Genomic DNA, 18059 nt, shown 5'->3' on the forward strand with positions numbered 1-18059 from the left:
GAGCTCCAATAGCAGGAAGAGGGACAAAGTATAGGTAGCATGGTTTTCTTCTTAGGAAGATCCTATAACTCATAATTCCATTTAGCTGCATTTTTTTTAATGTTTTCTGGTTTCATTTAAAGGAAGAACATCAATATGGGTATGGTTATGTTCCTCCATGTGTTTATTATCTCGCTCATTGTTGGACACGGATCTCATAGTTAGACTACTAGGAGCTAAATTAATGCTTACAGATAGTCTAAAAACTATCATTCTTAACCTCTTCCCTACTTCCCATCATTCTCCTATAATCATTATAGAGAGAGAAGGGATCTTCATAAAATGGAGGTCCATTTTGAACTAGTATCTGTTTCATGCATAGCCATGGCCAAATAATTCTTCACCAAGTGTCCAATCTGCTGCAGAGTTTGTCTGCAAATAGTTCAATTGGCCATTAGACAGTAGACGTGATCTTTGTGTAGAATCACACTCACAAAATCCCAGCTTGATAAAATCTAACAGAACTTGTATTCTACTAAGACAGCCTTCATTCTTCAGGTCTCTGAGAACATAGAACATGATCCTCATCAAAAATATGAATCCTAATCCCAACACTAATATGAAAATGGAGTTCTTCTGTCTGACTCCTCACAAAGCTGAAATTTCAAGAAGAAGCTTTCCCTAGGTTTACAGCTACTACCAGAGAGGATACTATTGGGATTATTAATGATTTGTGATAATACCAATATTGCTTTTAATTTAACAAGGTGATTATTAATACTGTGTTGCCTACATGTCACTCCTTCCCTATAAACATAATTTGCTATATAAATAAGGCAAACTTTTTTAAAAATCCATTCCAGCACAACCATGTCAAGATAGAACAAACCAAATGTTATTTATAAATGTCATAATCATTACAAAGTAAGAAGTTGTAACTTATGCTTTCGGATACCAAAGAAGGGTAACGTATTCACTGTATGTATCCAAGCCCTTAAATTAAAACTACTTCCATGCTTTCCTTGTTTTTATACCCCTACCCTTCTTTCTCTGCATCTCTAACTCTGAAAAGCATCTGCATGGAGGATGTTAAGTGACTAGTTAAACATGACTATTTTAACATGACTATAACATGGTCTGATCTCATGCCAAGCCTGACTGCAAAACCTGTTGAAGCAACTCTTTCCAAAAATCAGGCTGAAAATAGGGCACCACAACTGAAGAATCTGTCAGAACACTATTTTAAATAGCATTAACCGTGTGAACAAACTTCCACAATGTGGGCAATGAGGTGTTCAATAAGAGCTTCAAAACCAATGTTCAAATCTACCTGAAGACAGGGTTGGAAAGTTAAGCATTTATCTGACAAAGACATTTGATAGCGCATTCACTTCATGGACTATTATTGCTTATGTTAAAAGATACTGAAACTTTTTTTTACAGCAAAAACCTCAATTTTAAGGCAAGACCTAAAATTTGTTATGCTGGTTAGTGTAACTTTCTGTTAGAGTTAACTACAGATTCGTTTCAGCTCAATTCAATATAGTACATGTATTAAGCACCTACTATGTGCTGGGCCCACTGCTAGGAGACAAATATATATTCTAGGCTCTCTCCTAGACTCCATGGAGACAAATACACTACTGTTCCCCCACCAAGAGGAGTCTATATTCTACAGTAATGCTATAAATTGCTTTCTGTTTCAATAATGCATTGAAAATTATTCTAAATTATACAATATTCTTCCACCAACCATAATAAGTAGAATATAATGACCATTGGGATAGTCGTCTTTGTTTATAAAGGGGCTTACATGGCTTCCAAATTATCTTTTTGGACATCAATTCTCATTTTAAGGTGCTGTACATGTAGAAGCTGGAGATGATCTGACTCAATCTGCCCTAATCAAAAAATCCAATTCCTTCTCTCTCACAAAAGGAGAGTGTAGAAAAAAAAATGTGGCTTATTGAGAGCCCAGTCAGGAGAGCTGTACCTAATCAAGATACTACTATACACTCCAATTATAGCAAAAAAGAAATAGGGAGATCATTCAAAATTACGACACTTCTCAGTAATAATCTCCTAAGGCAATTGTGCAACCAATTCCCTATGCAGGAGGACCTTACGATCAGATCTTTGTATTCCTTCAATAAATGACCTGTAACCCAGGGAAAGGCATTGCATACCTCTTGATCGCAGGCATCCCTGTCTATAACATGAAAAGATTGAACTCACCTATCTCTAAGGTCTATTCTAAGGCTTTCATGCCTTTCTAATACACTTGTCACCCATGACTGTGGACCATATCATTCTGTTTAGGAGTTCTATTCCCCTACTAAACTCGAAGTTTCCTGAGGGCAGAGACTGTGTCTTATTCTTTTTGTTTCTCTTTAGTGCGTGCCACAGTAATCAGCACACAGCATATGATTAGTAAATGTTTGCTTAATACAAGTGAAAATTTAATTAAATCTTGTGCAAGGGAGCATAAAAATTTGACGTAAAAATGTGATTCTATAATAGTAAAAACAATGATAATAATTAGCATTTATATAGCATGTTTAAGGTCTACAAAATGCTTACTTAACATACATTATCTTACTTGATTCTCACAGCAATCCTAAAGATAAGAAATCTCGTTATTATTATCCCCATTTTATAGGTGAGGAAACTGAGGCTGACAAAGGCTGTGACTTACTCAGGGTCGCATTGTTAATAAGTGTCAGAGACAAGATATGAACCTAGGTCTTTCTGACTCCCCAGGAAGTCCATCCCAGGTGGGAAAAAATTAAAGAACTTACAAAAATAAGGCCAAATAATGTTAAAAAAAACTTTCCTGAGGTCATAAGGTGACCTTCACAACACAAAGACTCAAATTCAAGATCCAGAACTCCAAAGCCAGCACAATTTCCACTATCCCAAACTTGCGATATTTTTAGCTGGAATAGAAATGTTTAGCTCTGTGCATGGGAAGGCTCTGTGGTGCATTAGAAAAACCACTGAATGAGGAATTAGCAGACTGGGGAGCTACCCACAACTGTGCCACTGGCTGAATGTGTGTCCCTGAGGAAGTCACTTCAATTCAATTCAGTACACATGTATTAATCACCTACTCTGTACAAGATGCACTGGGCTAGGGCTGAAGACACAAGGATAAAAACAACACAAGACCTTTCACAAAGGCAACAGCATCAAGAGCAGATGAGCATCATCCAAAGTACCGAGATATAGGGCAAAAGAGAACAACGCTCGGAAAAAGTACTCGAGAAATTTCTGAAGAAGGAGAAAACACTCGTTTGAGTGTAGGGGGAGGAGATCAAGAAAGGCTCCACAGAGGAAGCTATTTTGGAAGAAAGATAAAATGTCTTAAAGATAGAACTCGGGAGAGACTATATCCCAGGGCCATGAGCATAAGCTGTAAAAGGACATAGATTGAAAGATGACACACTGGGCTTACAGAACAGCAAGGAAACCATTTTGACTGGAACATGGTGTATGGGAAGGGGAGTCACGTGAAATAATGCTGGAAAGGTAGTATGGCACCAGGTTGTAAGGGGTTTTTTTAACCTAGAGATAATAAGAGCAAGTAATGCTTTTTGAATATGGAAATGACATGGTCAGCGTGATGCCTTATTAAGATGATTTTGACATCTCTTTGAAGGATAATTTAGAAAAAGGAAAAGACTGGAGGCACTTCTACTTTCTGGGCCTCATTTTCCCTATATGTAAATTCCCTGCTTCTCTTTTTAGCACACACATGTATCCTCCTGTTTATCAGCAGATAGAGGGCCATCGCCTTTTTTATCCAGCTCTGCTCATCTTTAGGTCACTTTCTGTTTTAGATTTTTTTTTTAAATTAAATTTTACTTTTTTAATCAATGGAATTCTGACTTCTCTCCATGCCACCTTCCCCTCCCTCCCACACACACATTGTGAAAGCAAGAAAAACAAACCCCCTGATCCAAACACATATAGTTGAACAAAATAAATTCCTGCCTTGGTCAAAAAATGTCTCAATCTGCACTCTGTGTTGCTCCCAGAGGTCTCTCTATTTGGAGGTAGTATCGTGTTTCATTAGGAGTCCTAAGCAATCATGGTCAATCACTATATTGAATGGAGTTGACACGTTTTTCAGAGTTGTTTGTTTCTACGATATTGCTGTTGTCATATGAACTGTTCTCTTCATTCTCCTCACTTTACTCTACATCAATTTATTCGTCTTCTCAAGTTTCTCTGAAATGATACCATTCATCATTTCTTAAAGTACAACAGTATTCCATCACATTCATATACCAAATCTTGTTTAGTCATTACCCAATTGATGGGCACTGCCTCAGTTGCTAATTCTTAGCCACCATAAAAAGAGCTGCTACAAATATTTTTCAACATATGGGTCCCTTTGTTCTTTCTTTGATCTTTTTAGGGTGAAGACCTCACAGCAATATCACTGGGCCAAAGAGGATGCACAGTTTTCTAGTTTTTCAGACACTCAAAATGTTTTCCAGAATGGCTGGGCCAATTCACAACTCCACCAACAGTACACTAATGTACCTGTTCATCCACAGCCCCTACAACATTTAACATTTTCCTTTTTTGGTTAACTTTGTGGGTTTTTTTTTAAATCTGATGGATATGAAATGAAACCTCACAGTTGTTTTAATTTGTATGTCTCTAATTATTAGTTATTCAGAGCATTTTTATATGACTATTGGTAGCTTGTATGACTTCATTTGAAAACTGCTGTTTATATCCTTTGACCATTTATCAACTGTGGAATGGCTTTTATTCTTATAAATTGGAATCTGTTTTCTATATGTCCTAGAAATGAGACCTTTATCAGAAAAACTTGCTGCAAAGATTTTTATTTTACTATTTACTTATTTCCCTCCTGATTTTAGCTGCAGTGGTCTTGTTTGTGCAAAACCTTTATAATTTTATGTAATTAAAACCATCCAATTTGCCTTCTGTGACTCTCTCTATCTCTTGGCTGATCATACACCCTTCCCCTGTCTATAGATCTAACAGGTACTTTCTTTCTTGCTTCTCTAATTTGTTATGCTATCACCCCACATGACCAACTTATCTTTTCTTTCCAATTACATACTTCTCTAATAACATAAGACAATACTACTTTCATTAATAGAGAAATATTTTAGAAATTCTAACTGCTGTGGTACTGCTCTAGCTACCCCTAGTCCCCAAGGTTCATAGTAGAAAAGCAACAGAAAAAGCCAGATTTTTATCTATTCTCTCAATACACCAAAATCTCTTGTTTCTGGAAACTAATTTTTTAAGAAAGGGAAACAGTCCTGAAACATGGAAAAGAGCAATGATGTGGTATATTCAAAGGTCTAATCCCCAAATCATTTGTGTCTGAAGAAAGTAACATTTCCTGTATTTACTCACATTTAAATGTATTCTGGGAACATTGAACAAATTAAAGAAATAAGCAAGGATGAAAAACCTGAGACCTGTCTCACCCAGGAAAACGTCCCTCCTCTGGTTCCCTGCTCGCCTCTTCACTGCTGTCACAATCCTTGCTTAAAGTTGATGATAAAAACCTCCGATCCCATTTGAAATGTGACTGCCCTTTCTTTAAGACTGCCATCTTCCTGTTTACATGGCAGTGAGACAGCAGTGGAAATGAAGTGTTCTGGTGAAAAGCCAATCAATTAATTAAGTGGTTGGGTTTAAAAGGTTTCTTCCAGACTGCATGGGGGAAATGAAAGTAGAAGCATGGCATCAAGAAGAGACTTCAAAGTGACTGTGTCAAAAGAAATGAAAAGCAAGATTCACAGATAACTGAGAATTGGAACCAAGAGCGTCATGTTGAAAGCATCCTGTTCTTACTTTGAATCACCCGATTAGACACATTCACCAGAACTCTCATCTTCATTTCCAGTCCAGTCCCACCCGCATGCTCTCTCACACACCACAGGCAGATATATCCAAATGGATCTAGGACCTAACGGATGTGGGGACTTCCTCCATAGGTGCAGACTGCCACCCATTAATACCTTCTCATCCTGTGTAATTATCAGCTATGATGTTCTATAGATCAACAATAAAGGATTTGCCCAACAGAACAGGGGTCTTTCTCAATTTATCATACAATTATTAATAATAGAAAATACATTAATAATATAATTAAATATATTAAATAAATATAGTTAAATATAATAATATAGTATAATAACAGTTAATTATTAATTAGTATACAAAATATTTTATAGAACAGAACGAAGACAATGCATAACCTTCATTCACATGACCAGCCCACTTCCTTTTCCAAATATAATGTTTTCTGGATGATGTCTTTGATACAACATCTCCCTTTTAAGTCATGGTCAGTTACATGCTTCAGCATACTGCTCTTTGGGTCAGCTATCACTGTGACTCTTCTGAGATGATGGTACTCCATGATTCACAGCCATCTAGCACATTATATATAGCATAGCATATTAAGTGAATACTCATGCAATGATGGACTTCTCAGCATCAAGCAGCTTGGACCCACTGAAAACACTGTACAATTTCCCAAATGCAATTCAGTCCAAGCTTCTCCTCCTATTAAATTCTGGGCTCAGATCATTGTCCATCTGCCAGTGTGTGAATGGTTCAACTCCTCGGTTGCTTGTCCAACTATATGTCATCATCTGGGCAATGTTCATTTTTCATCTACTTGGTTTGTTTTTCCAGTGTGAAAGTCTAGGCTGTTTTCTTTTGAGCGCTCATGGATCTCACTGAAGATTCCCTGTAGTTTTCTGGGGCTTGATGCAATCATTTAAGCCTTGCCAACCCTGCTAATGCTGCTGTTGCTCTAATAGCACATGTCTGAAGTGAAAGTGAACCATTTGTACTTACCTTCTGGGGGAAGTTTAATGAGTCTAATGAGCTATTTGATTGATTTATGTTTCCATATTTCTTCAGGGGCTCCTGAGAGTCCTTTGCATCTTATATGTTTTCTGTGGTGAGTGGAATTAAAGTTCTCTCATAGTCAATACTCATATTGTATAATATGTGCCTGTGCCAGAGTTAGGAACTCTGTTCCTACATTTCAGAAACTTAGACATGAGTCATATCTAAAACTGATTTTGAAAATTTCCCCAAAGTAAAACTCTAGGGTGCAGGTATGAGCTAAAGAGAAATAATGATCTTTTGGGTCATTCCCCCAGGATCAAAATGAGTCTGTTTGAGCCCAGATCCTTATTTAGGGGATGTGGGGTGGGGGCTATTCCACAGGTAACATAATCTAAACATGGCAGATAAGAAATACATAAAACCATGGAACATGGAAGAATTTGGAAGTGAAATAAGAGAAATGCAAACCAAGTATTATGGGAGTTCAAAGGAAAAGAGACTCCTTTCTTTCAGTGGGGGAAGTGATCAAAAAAGCTCCTTGAAGGAAGTAGCATTTGATCTGAGCCATGAAGGACAGATATATAGATTGTTCCCTGTGTCTGAAATACTGCTCCTCTTCCTCACCACATCTTAGAACCCCTAACTCCCATCACAGCTCAGCCTGAGTGCCAACTTCAGCAAGAGGACTTTCTTTTTTGGGGGGGGGGCAATTGGGGTTAAGTGACTTGCCCAGGGTCACACAGCTAGTGTCAAGTGTTTGGTCTGAGGCTGGATTTGAACTCAGGTCCTCTTGACTTCAGGGCCAGTGCTCTATCCACTGCGCCACCTAGCTGCCCCAAGAGGCCTTTCTTGATTCTTGTAGTTAATGCCCCAACTAATATTTAGGGATTTCCTATATATGATGCACACAGGTATGTATTCTGGATAAGATATTCACAGAATAAACACACAGTAATGGGGAGGTGGGGGCAATGATAATTACCCTACATGGCCTTATGGGTCCCTGAATATTTCTAGCCCCACCTCATTCCAGCCTGTAATAGCTGACCTTTGCATAGCACTTGAAAGTTATCAAAATGTTTTCCACGTATTATTTCTTTTGAACCTCACAAATCCATGAAGTAAACACCCAAGTATTATTATTATGATTATGCTTTTTTTCCCAGAGGAGAAAAGTGAGGCTCAAATAGGCAAAGCAATTTCCACAAGGCAATACCATTACAAAATGTTCCCCCTCTCCTCCTCTCCTCTTCTACTCTTTGCCTTATTCACAGCCCAGCCCAATACCACCTCCTTCATGAAGCCCTTCATGACTGTTCAAGTCAATGCTAAACACCCCCTTCTTTGAACTCCTAGAACAATGAATATCTGTGCCAACTACGGGGCACTAATCATATACTGCCCTTAATTGTAATTAATCTTTCATTTATTCATCCTCTCTCCCTAACTGCTGAAAGTTGCATGAGGGCAGGGAATATGTCTTCTACCTCTTGGTATCATCAGCACCCAGCACAGGGTTCCAAAAGCATTGGTGCTAACAAAGATTCTACTGAATTCTAAAGCCTAGGTAACTGAGATCCCATAATTTTAAAACTAAAGCTGAAAGGGACCTCAGAGGTCATCTAGTTCAAGCCCCTAATTTTAAAGATGGGGAAACTGAGGCTGAGAGGGGAAGTATCTTCCTTGAGATGCACAACTAGCTGATGGCAGAGTCAAGTCTGGAATCCAGGCTTTCTGAGTCCACGTCCAGAGCCCTGTCTGCTACTCCACGATATCGCAATGGGGCTATGCCATGCTTCCATAGAACCAATACAACAACGGGAGCATCTGAACAGAAGCTTGGGCAGTTGGCACCTATGAAATTACAAAGGAATCACTTGTTGAAATGGTTCAGTTTAGGGGACCAGGTACTGATTTGAGAGGAACTAGAAACTGAGGTTTAATGCCAGCTTTTCAGGTGACTTGGAGGAATAAATCTCCATTTTGCTATCAGCTCACTCTTATATAAGGTAAGTATGTCACTGTCCTATACTTCATGCCTATTGTATGGGTAAAATTCCTCTGACGTGCTGAATAAATTCTTAGTAATAGCCTTCTTCTCATATCTCACCTCTCAATTTATTCCAACTAAAGGCACTCATCAAAAATATGGATTGAAATGATTATTCTTTGGTTCAAATGCCTTCAGACTCACTTCCTCCATGTAACTCTACTCATCCTCAGGACTTTGTTTTTCCTGACAAGGTCTTAATAACACTTCACCCTGTGTGTATGGGTATGTGTGGTCAAATCAAGTCAAGGTAACATGCATTTATTAAGGGCCTACTATGTGCCAGGCACTGTGCTTGAGGACACAAAGAAAGGCAAAAACAAGCTCAAGCTCTGCTTTCAAGGAACTCGAAGTCTAAGGGGAGAGGCACCCCGCTAACAACCCCATACAAACCAGACAGATGCGCAATAAACTGTAGGTAATCAAAGAGGGGAGGGGCAGCATTAAGAGCAATCAGGAAAGGCTTCTTCCAGAGTTGGAATTCTAGCTGTGGATTCAGGAGATGGGAATTAGAAGGTGAGAACTGCAGGCCTGAGGACAGTCAATGAAAACACATTGCTTGAGGAAAAGCAAAGAGGCCAGGGTCACTAGCTGAAGAGTAGCTGGAGGGAAATCATGCGTAAGAAAGGTGGAAAGGTAGGAAGGAGCCAGGTTAGAGAGTGATTTAAATCAGAAGGGGAGGGAGGAGAAGAAGCATTTCTACAGTACCTACTATGTGCCTGGCACTGTGCTAAGCACTTTTTACAAATATCTCATTTGGTCTTCACAACAACCCTGAGAGATAGGTGCTACTGTTATGCCCATTTTAGAGTTGAGGAAACTGAGGAAAACAAAGGTTAAGTGACTAGTTTAGGGTCATACAACTAGTAAATATCTGAGGCCGGATTTGAACTCAGATATGCCTGACTCCAGGCCCAGCACTCTATCGACTGTGCTGCCTAGCTACCTCTGGTGCCAAATAGGAGGATTTAAATTTGATCCTGGAGGTAATAAGGAGCCAATGGAGTATAGTGAAATGTGGGGGGAGGTGGGGTGTGCCATATTCACAACTGCACTTCAGGAAGATCACTTTGACAGCTGAGTGGAGGATGGACTGGAGTAGAAGAGACTTGAGGGAAGAAGATGAACCAGCAGCCTTTTGCAATAGGCCAGGTTTGGGGTGATGAGGGCAGTGTCACCTGAGGAGACAAGGAGAGGAGAGCATATAGCAGAGGAGAGAAGGGGCATAAAATGAGAGCTGTGTGAATAGACAATCAACAGGACTTGGAAACACATTGGATAGACATAGGGAGTGAAAGAGTGAGGAGTGGAAGAATAAACCATGGTTATTATAAACCTATATGGTGAAGTGGATAGTGTGCTGGGCCTGAAGTTGGGAAGACCTGAGTTCAAATACAGCTTCAGACACTTACAAGCTGGGTGACCCTTGAGCAAATCACTTCACCCTGTTTACCTCCGTTTCCTCATCTGTGAAATAGCAGAAGGAAACGGCAACCCACTCCAGGATCTTTGCCAAGAAAACTCCAAATGGGGTCATGAAGAGTCAGACATGACTGAACAGTAACGATTATAAAGCTGAGTGACTGGGACGGTGGAAACAATACAACGTGTTTTCAAAGTGATACAAAGGAATTAAAAGCAAAACCTTGAACTAAGCAATCTTCCACTCCTCTCCTTTTTAGTACAATTAGGAAACAGGAACTTCAAGATTCCAGTTTGCAATACCTCTCTTTTGACCACTGCCTCAGGTTTCTGAAGTGGTATTGAGTGCAAATAGCCAGCATGCATCTCTTTGAAAACACATCCCCCTCAGATGCCAAACTCAGCCATATACCATGTCAGATACAGACTCATCATCCCTCATTTTCTCCACAGGCAATCATTTCTAGCAGGACTGTAACCTCAGTCTTTAAGATCCTTCTGACTTGCAGCAGAGTACAGAAGAATGTGTGCTGAGGTTCTGTGCAGAAGATTTGGCCTTGAGTCAGATGGTGCCATTTGACCATGAGCAAGTCACTTCTTGGCAACAAGGTGGTTCAGTGGATATAGCACTAAGCCCAGAGTCAAAAAGACTCATTTTCTTGAGTTTAAATCTGGCCTCAGACACTTACTGACTGTGTGATTATGAGCAAGTCATTTCACCCTGTTTGCCTCAGTTTCCTCATTTGTAAAATGAGTTGGTGAAGGAAATGGCAAACACCCCAGAATCTTTGCTAGGAAAATCCCAAATGAGGTCACAAAAAGTCAGACCCAACTGAAAAAGGACTGAACAAAAAAAGTCACTTCCTGTCTTGGAGTCTCAGTTTGCTCATTTGTAAAGTGGGGATGATCACACTGGTTCTACTGACCCCACAGCATTGCTGGGAGGCTCAAAAGAGATAATGAACATAAAGTGCTTCTTATTCATTTAGTATCCTGTAAATGATGACTATTGTAAAGGAAGCCAGACAATTTTCCCTAGACAGACCTTGGGAGCAGGGTTTAAAAAATCAGTTAGAGATGCTACGACCTCCCATTCACCATGCACAAATGGTCTATATAATGAGAATGACACATCCCTCGAAAAACACTGAAAGAGTACGTATGCAATTGCAACAGCATGCCACAGAACAAAGGGCAGGCAAGGTATTTGGAATCAGAGGCTTCTGAGTTTGAATTCCAGCTCTGCCACTTATGACCTAGGTGACCTTGGACAAGTCATTTGATATCTGTGGACCTCAGCATCCTAGTCTGTTAAATGAAATGGGTTGGACTTGACCTTTAAGACCCCTTCCAGCTCTAAATTCTATGGAAAGACATAAACAATATTTAAAAAGTTGAATCAACTGGGGCTGTATGGTTCAACAGAGAGCAATGGAATTGGAGCTAGAGGATCAGGGTTCAAATCTTTACTCTTCCACTTATTGTTTGGGTGCTTTGGGACAGGTCACTTTACACTCTATACCTCAGTTTCCTTGCTGTCAAGAGGGGGCATGGACTAGATGACTTCCAAAGTCAAGTAAGACACCAGAAGAACTGACGACCTGTCATCATTTAATAAATTGGCAAGAGCTCTGTTTGGATATAAATGAATAACAGAAAGAGCTACTTTAAATACTTCTAACATTTACTTTGAAAACAATAGAAAATGACTGCTTTTCAAAGATAGATGATAGTAAGATGCTACTTTCTCTTTCTGAATAAAGACTATAATTGTAGCCTGGAGGATACAAATCATTAAAAAAAAGAGTCCTCAATGTTTTAGGTTTCATAATATGTCCCAGAACCTTATTTTCTGTAATGTAGTTGATTTAACTTCAAGCTTGCATGGTCCAACCATGACTACATATGCATTCAAAATGGTAATAATCTGATATACTACACTGATTAAAATTTCAATTGTGTTCTTTCCCCACCTCATTTTCTTAAAAAGTTAATGAATTAATGAATCTCTAAAGGACAGTCCAGACAGCCAGGACAAAGGGTATTTTTTGGAATAAGGTGGATTACAACTTACTGGTTTCAGAATAATGGTAATTTCCTTCCTCTTTTCTTCACTTGCTCAGCTAATGGTCTCATTAATAGTCACACTGTTCCGAGAATCAGAAAGGAGGACCACGTTACATATATTGTAGTCACATCATAATCAAACCAGTTCAGTATACGGCCACTGCCTGGTTTCTGCCATTCAGTTCTGGGAGGCCAAAGGGAAATCCCTCCTTATCACAGTCACTTTTTATAAGTAGCACCAAACTGGCTCTATTAAGAAACCATTGATGGTATTGTAGCTTCTGGAGTGATTTGATAACTCCAGCAGCAATACAAAAACGATGGGCAAATGAATTGTTCCTTAGTGGAACAAACAGTTGTTCCACAAAGCCTTTTTTTTTTCTTTTCTACATGATTAAAGTCACACATTTCCTGACAATTAGCAAAGTCTTGTTACATCCACAGTGTCATCTCATAATCTATAATGTGATCTACAATCTACAATGGGATTTCTTGAGTAATTTCAAAAGCAGCTGGGTAAGTGAGAAAGGCCCACCTCAAGAAGCTTCTTCTCCATGAAGCCTCTTGAGACTCTCAATCACTGATGATCACCACCTCTATGACGCCAGGAGCAATCATTGCCTGGATCATTTTCCTGGTGTTGAACAAGCGGCTGTGCTTTCATTGCTAATTATCTTTCCTTACATATTCTCTCTTCCTTCCCAACTATGGAAATCTGTTTGAGTGAAGGAACTGTGTTTTAGACCCCTTTGACTCCCCTGAACCTAACACATATTAATGTTCTTTGGTTGTCAGAGAACAGAGAAAGTACAAGAAGGTAACAATGATTCAGCCAATAACTTCAAAGGTTTTGACTAATCAAGATACTCAGTCATTTTGCATGTATTAAGAAGCCAAGTTGACCAGAATTTATTAAGCACCTGATATGTGCCAGGCACTGTGCTCAGCACAAAGACCAAATAGCCCCTGCTTTCAGGGATCTCAAAGTCCAGCAGGATAAACAATATGCAGACAAACAGCTATGTACAAGTGAGAAAGATGCAAGATCATTTGGAGATAGTGAACAAAGGGAAGGTACTAGCATGGAGCAGGCTTGAGAAGAGCATCTTGCAGAAGGGAGGGTTTGAAGTGAGACTTGAAGAATGCCAAAGAAGCCAGGAAGGGCGAGCAGGAGGGAGAGAACTCCAGACATGAGGGATAGCCAGTATAAAGGCGTGGTCAGCAAAGGAAGTGTCTTGTTCAAGGAACAGCAAAGTAGTCAGTGTTACTGAATGTCAAAGTATGTGGAAGGAAGTAAGATGTAAGAAGACTGGAAAGATAGGGAGGAGCCAGATTGTGAAGGGCTTTAAAAGCCAAAAAGAAAAATTTTTCATTTAATCCTGGAGGTAATAGGGAGCCATGGTAGTTTATTGAATAGGGGAATGACTAGACATGGAAAGTTTCAGTGACATGTCATTATATAAATTTTGCCTATCCTACAACCAGATTCTCATGTTGCATAAAGCATTCCCCAAAGGAAGAGAGGAATTTTCAGAAGCTGAATTCAATCCTTGGGGCCACTCGAGAATCATTAAGTGAGCTGAAGTAACTGACCAAAAGGTCCTCTCCTGATGTCTGCAAATGGAAGATCCACAAAGGTGTAATTCATTCTCAAGGAATAGTTTATGATTCCAGAGAAGTTAGATCAACAGGAATAACCCAAAAGTAGCATTTCAATCAGTGAATAAATAATATGTGTACACACACACACACACACACACACACACACACACACACCCCACTTGTTTGGGCCCCGAGACGGTTGGCAGCCACAGGCACATTTCAATCTCAACTGCAGCTAAGCAAACTGTGCTGTTTTATGGCTAGAAAGAAGCTGGGTATTTTCAGCTCTTTATTATTAATATTATTGTTCCTCTTTGAATACATAGTTTAAAAGGATTCATTTTCAGAAAGAAAAAAAAAACCAACGGGGGTCAATCTTTATGTGGTCAATGACATTCTTTGTCAGGGCTGCTGATGCTTCTCCCTCCCCACCTTTCTTCCCCCTGGCATTTAGCTCCTTTCAGATAACAACTTATCCCTTCAATTTAAAAAATGCATAAGGTGTTGTGCATTTTCAATGCTCCCTTAGTCTATCCTTCTGGCAGCATAAATTTGAACCAGCTGGAAGTGGTGGGGTTGGAGGTATTTCATTTTTGTCTTTTTTGTCTTGAAATACTGTTTGCATTTAACATTTCTCTCTACTAGCAAATGTAATGTATAAACTATTTTGCTGTTCTCTCGGGTAACCCGGGATTAACTAAAGTGCACATATTTTCAGCAGATGCCCTACAGTTATTTTTTGATTAAAACAAGCTGGTAGTAACAGTCAGGGGAAAAAAAAAAAGTTTTACACCTAGCAACTTGGATCATGTTCTTGCAAATCAAGGGTTCCAACATCCAGGAACACTCTTCTTCCAGGGACATGTAGTGACGGTCTTTAATAGGGATGGCATGGCACACCACTTTGAAACTGGGAGGGCAAAATTGGAGGCAGAAGTTTACAGGTCTCCAATCTGTAGGCCAAGCATTATATATTTCGACCTTGTGGCATATATACTGTTATATATACTGTATACTGTTGTGTGATAATTTCTTTAGACTTGCTTTGGTTTTGCCTAGTACCCATAACAGATGCTTTTCTTTACACCACTCATTCATACAGCTAACATTTATTAAGCCACTGCTGTATAGAAGGCATACTGATAGGAATACAGAAACTAAAAAAGCACACACAGTTTCTGTTTTCAATGATTCTACTCTCCCATGTGGCATGCAAGATTCAAAGGCTTCAAAGGACAGAGAAAAGAAAAAAACTACCCTACCTTTCTAAGCACATAATGCCATTGAGGGAATATTTGACCAACCATCCACATAATGGTTTTTTTTTAACAGTTCCATTCAATGAGCCTTTCTAGAGCATACATGCTAATGGTATATTGAAGGGTGGCTGTGTTTCTTTCAGAGGGTAGAGAGGAAGATGTCTGCCCATATTGCTATTTATTTCATTTAAAACTATACTTAAGATCTAATGTAGTTTAATCCCATGCCTGGAGTTCTGTAACACACAGGTGACATATAATAGCAATCGCTGTACAAAAACTGGTTCATTTTATAACAAGCAATGGGCGAAACATCCTATCTTGACCCTCCTGCTCCTGCCATTTGGAAGCCTCTTAAAGCTGCTGCCTTTTGTTCCTCTGCTGTCAGGGCACAGATAAAAGTCCATCTGAGGTGAGTCCATTGTCTGGACGGCCTAAAATGAGACCATGAGCTTTGGCCTAAGGGAAAGAACTCAAGAGTCAAATAAGATCCCAGATCCCACACAGTGTTTTTCTTATGTGCAACAAAAGGAAACAAGTGGCTCCAATCATAAACAGAGGGTCAGGAGTCATTATGCTAGGCATGACTAATATTTGATAAAGTCAAGTCTTGAGCCAAGCGTCCTATTCCTTTCCAATTCTTCATTACCATACAACTGAACTTCTAGAGTCACCAAATTCATCTTGCAGTCTCCCAATCTCTCTATCCAGTAAGCTAGCCTAAACTCTCCTGCATGCAAACAAACAAAAAGCTATAAAAGGACTCCTATGGTTCTCCACTGCCCGAGGATAAAGACTAACACTCAACTTGGCATTCAAAGTCCTGAATAATCTGACCTCTACCAGGTTATCTTGCTGGTGACAATGCTCTGTATAAGGACTTAACAAATAAAAAAAAGTAGTACCATGATTCCTTGCACATATCATATGTATTTCTGTCTCTGGTTCTATGCTTGGATTCTTCCCTTTTCCTGGAATGCCCTGCCCTTCTTCTATACTGGTCTAAATCTTATCATCTTTTTAAATATCACTTTCTTCAAAAAGCCCTTCCTGAGCATGACAGCTAGCCTACGGCACTGGTTGGCTGTATCATACATGAGACATCCAGTTTATGCTGCTTCATATTATGTCATCTCCAGGCAGCTAGGTGGTGCAGTGGCTAGAGGGCTGGACCTTGATTCAAGAAGATCTGATTTCAAATCTAGCCTCAGATACTTACTAGCTCTGTGACCCTGGGCAAGTCACTTAATTTTTATCAGATTCCTCACCTGTAAAATGGAGATATTAATAGCACCTACCTCTCAGGGTTGTTGTGAGAATCAAATGAGATATGAGATAATAAAATACTTTGCAAATCTTAAAGGGCCAGCTATTATCATTAGCTATCTATTATTTTTCTGCATGGTCTATATCTCCTCAACTAAACGCATCAGGTACCTGCTGGTGAGGACCATGTCTTTGCCTCTGTGTCCCATAAATTCAGCACAAAGGAGTTAGGATTCAAAACTGGTTCTCCTAAGGCAGTTTTCATTGCAACTTTCAGGCCTGAAACTTAACTTGTGGTTGCCAAGCCTCCTTCCTGATGTCTGTCCTCATTTTTGTGGACCTGTAAATCGGAAGCAAGAGCATCTTTTCAAGGCTTAGGTGGTGTGGAGGGATAATCAAACACTGCTCACAAATGGGGAGAAAAGAATTTTTAAGGTACCTGAATCTAGGTAACACAAACAATCAGTGGTCCGGAGCAGTATAATTGAAACTACCCTCTAGCCAAATAGGCTTTATCCCATTAAGAGTCCTTCAGGTTCATTTGGTTTCAAAGTTGTCCATTTCCTGCCTCAACTCCCATGGGAATTAACACCACTCCTCTCATCATGATCACCTCAGGAAATCCTCTCCCTTTTTATCTTTCTGTTACTAGCTCAATTCACCACTAGCATGACAGCACTTCCAAATGCAAGTCTCCCTCTCAAATTCGGAACGAGGGCCCCAAAGACAGCTGGGAGCTGTTTTCAAATCAGTTTGCCAGAAGAGACCCAGATGCCATTTTGCTATTTAAATGGCACAAAACCCAGCCTTGCAGGAGCACACATCCCCTCAGAATAGGCTCCTTAACATGCAAGTGCACTGTCTGCCTAAACTCTGCTTTTCTGATTAAAGTTTGGTATTTAATTAAATTTTTCTTTAATTAAAATGCAAATATTCTAGGACTTTCACAATAAATTGTTTACACCAGACTGAGTAACAGCCCTCAAAGGCTTTGGGGAAAATGGCTTCAATTGCAAGCTATAGATTCAGATTTCACTGCTCACTGAAAATGGGTAGAGATCTATTTTTCTATTGGCTTAATCTGCTGGCAACACAAAGTGCAGATATACTCATTTGTATCTGGAATTCATGTACGGAGAATACAATTCCCCAAGTTCTCAGCTGTTAAGCAAATAATTAGGCCAGTTCAGACTCGGGCTCTTTTTTGGGTTTTGAAACAATTCTCTTACGGGCTTTTCGGCAGAAAGGAACATTACAAAGGTCTGACATGATCAAGGATTTAAGTTAAGATGTTTCTGTTCTTTCAAATTTGTCAATACAAGCCAGTGAAGACAACTAGAGTTGTCTCTAACCCTAACCCTAACCCTAATTGTCTCTAACCCTAATTGCCAAAGTAACTCCTGCAACCATCAGCTAAGGCAAGGAAGGGGTTGTGATTTACTTGGCATTTACTTTCAATATATTTTACATTTACTTATCTGTTTACAGATTTTTTTTTCCTAAAAGGAGAATGTAAGCTCCTTAAGGGCAAGGCCTGCTTCCTCTTTGTATATCCA

At 39.5% G+C, this 18059-nt stretch overlaps 1 protein-coding gene across 6 annotated transcripts in view; it reads right to left on the reverse strand.

Moving 5' to 3' along the window:
* Window positions 1-18059, reverse strand: part of AFF2 (AF4/FMR2 family member 2) — a 512420-nt gene that overhangs the window by 446841 nt on the left and 47520 nt on the right. The window contains exon 1 of one of the 6 annotated variants that reach the window (XM_027847186.1): window positions 5457-5584. The exons of the other annotated variants lie outside the window; for them this stretch is intronic. Coding sequence (XP_027702987.1) covers window positions 5457-5584 — 128 coding nt within the window. Of the gene's footprint in view, window positions 1-5456; window positions 5585-18059 lie in introns of those variants that run through there. 6 annotated transcript variants of the gene reach the window in all.

Source organism: Vombatus ursinus, unplaced genomic scaffold (assembly GCF_900497805.2).
Source record: "Vombatus ursinus unplaced genomic scaffold, bare-nosed wombat genome assembly UNPS02015358.1, whole genome shotgun sequence".
Taxonomy (NCBI): Eukaryota; Metazoa; Chordata; class Mammalia; order Diprotodontia; family Vombatidae; genus Vombatus; species Vombatus ursinus.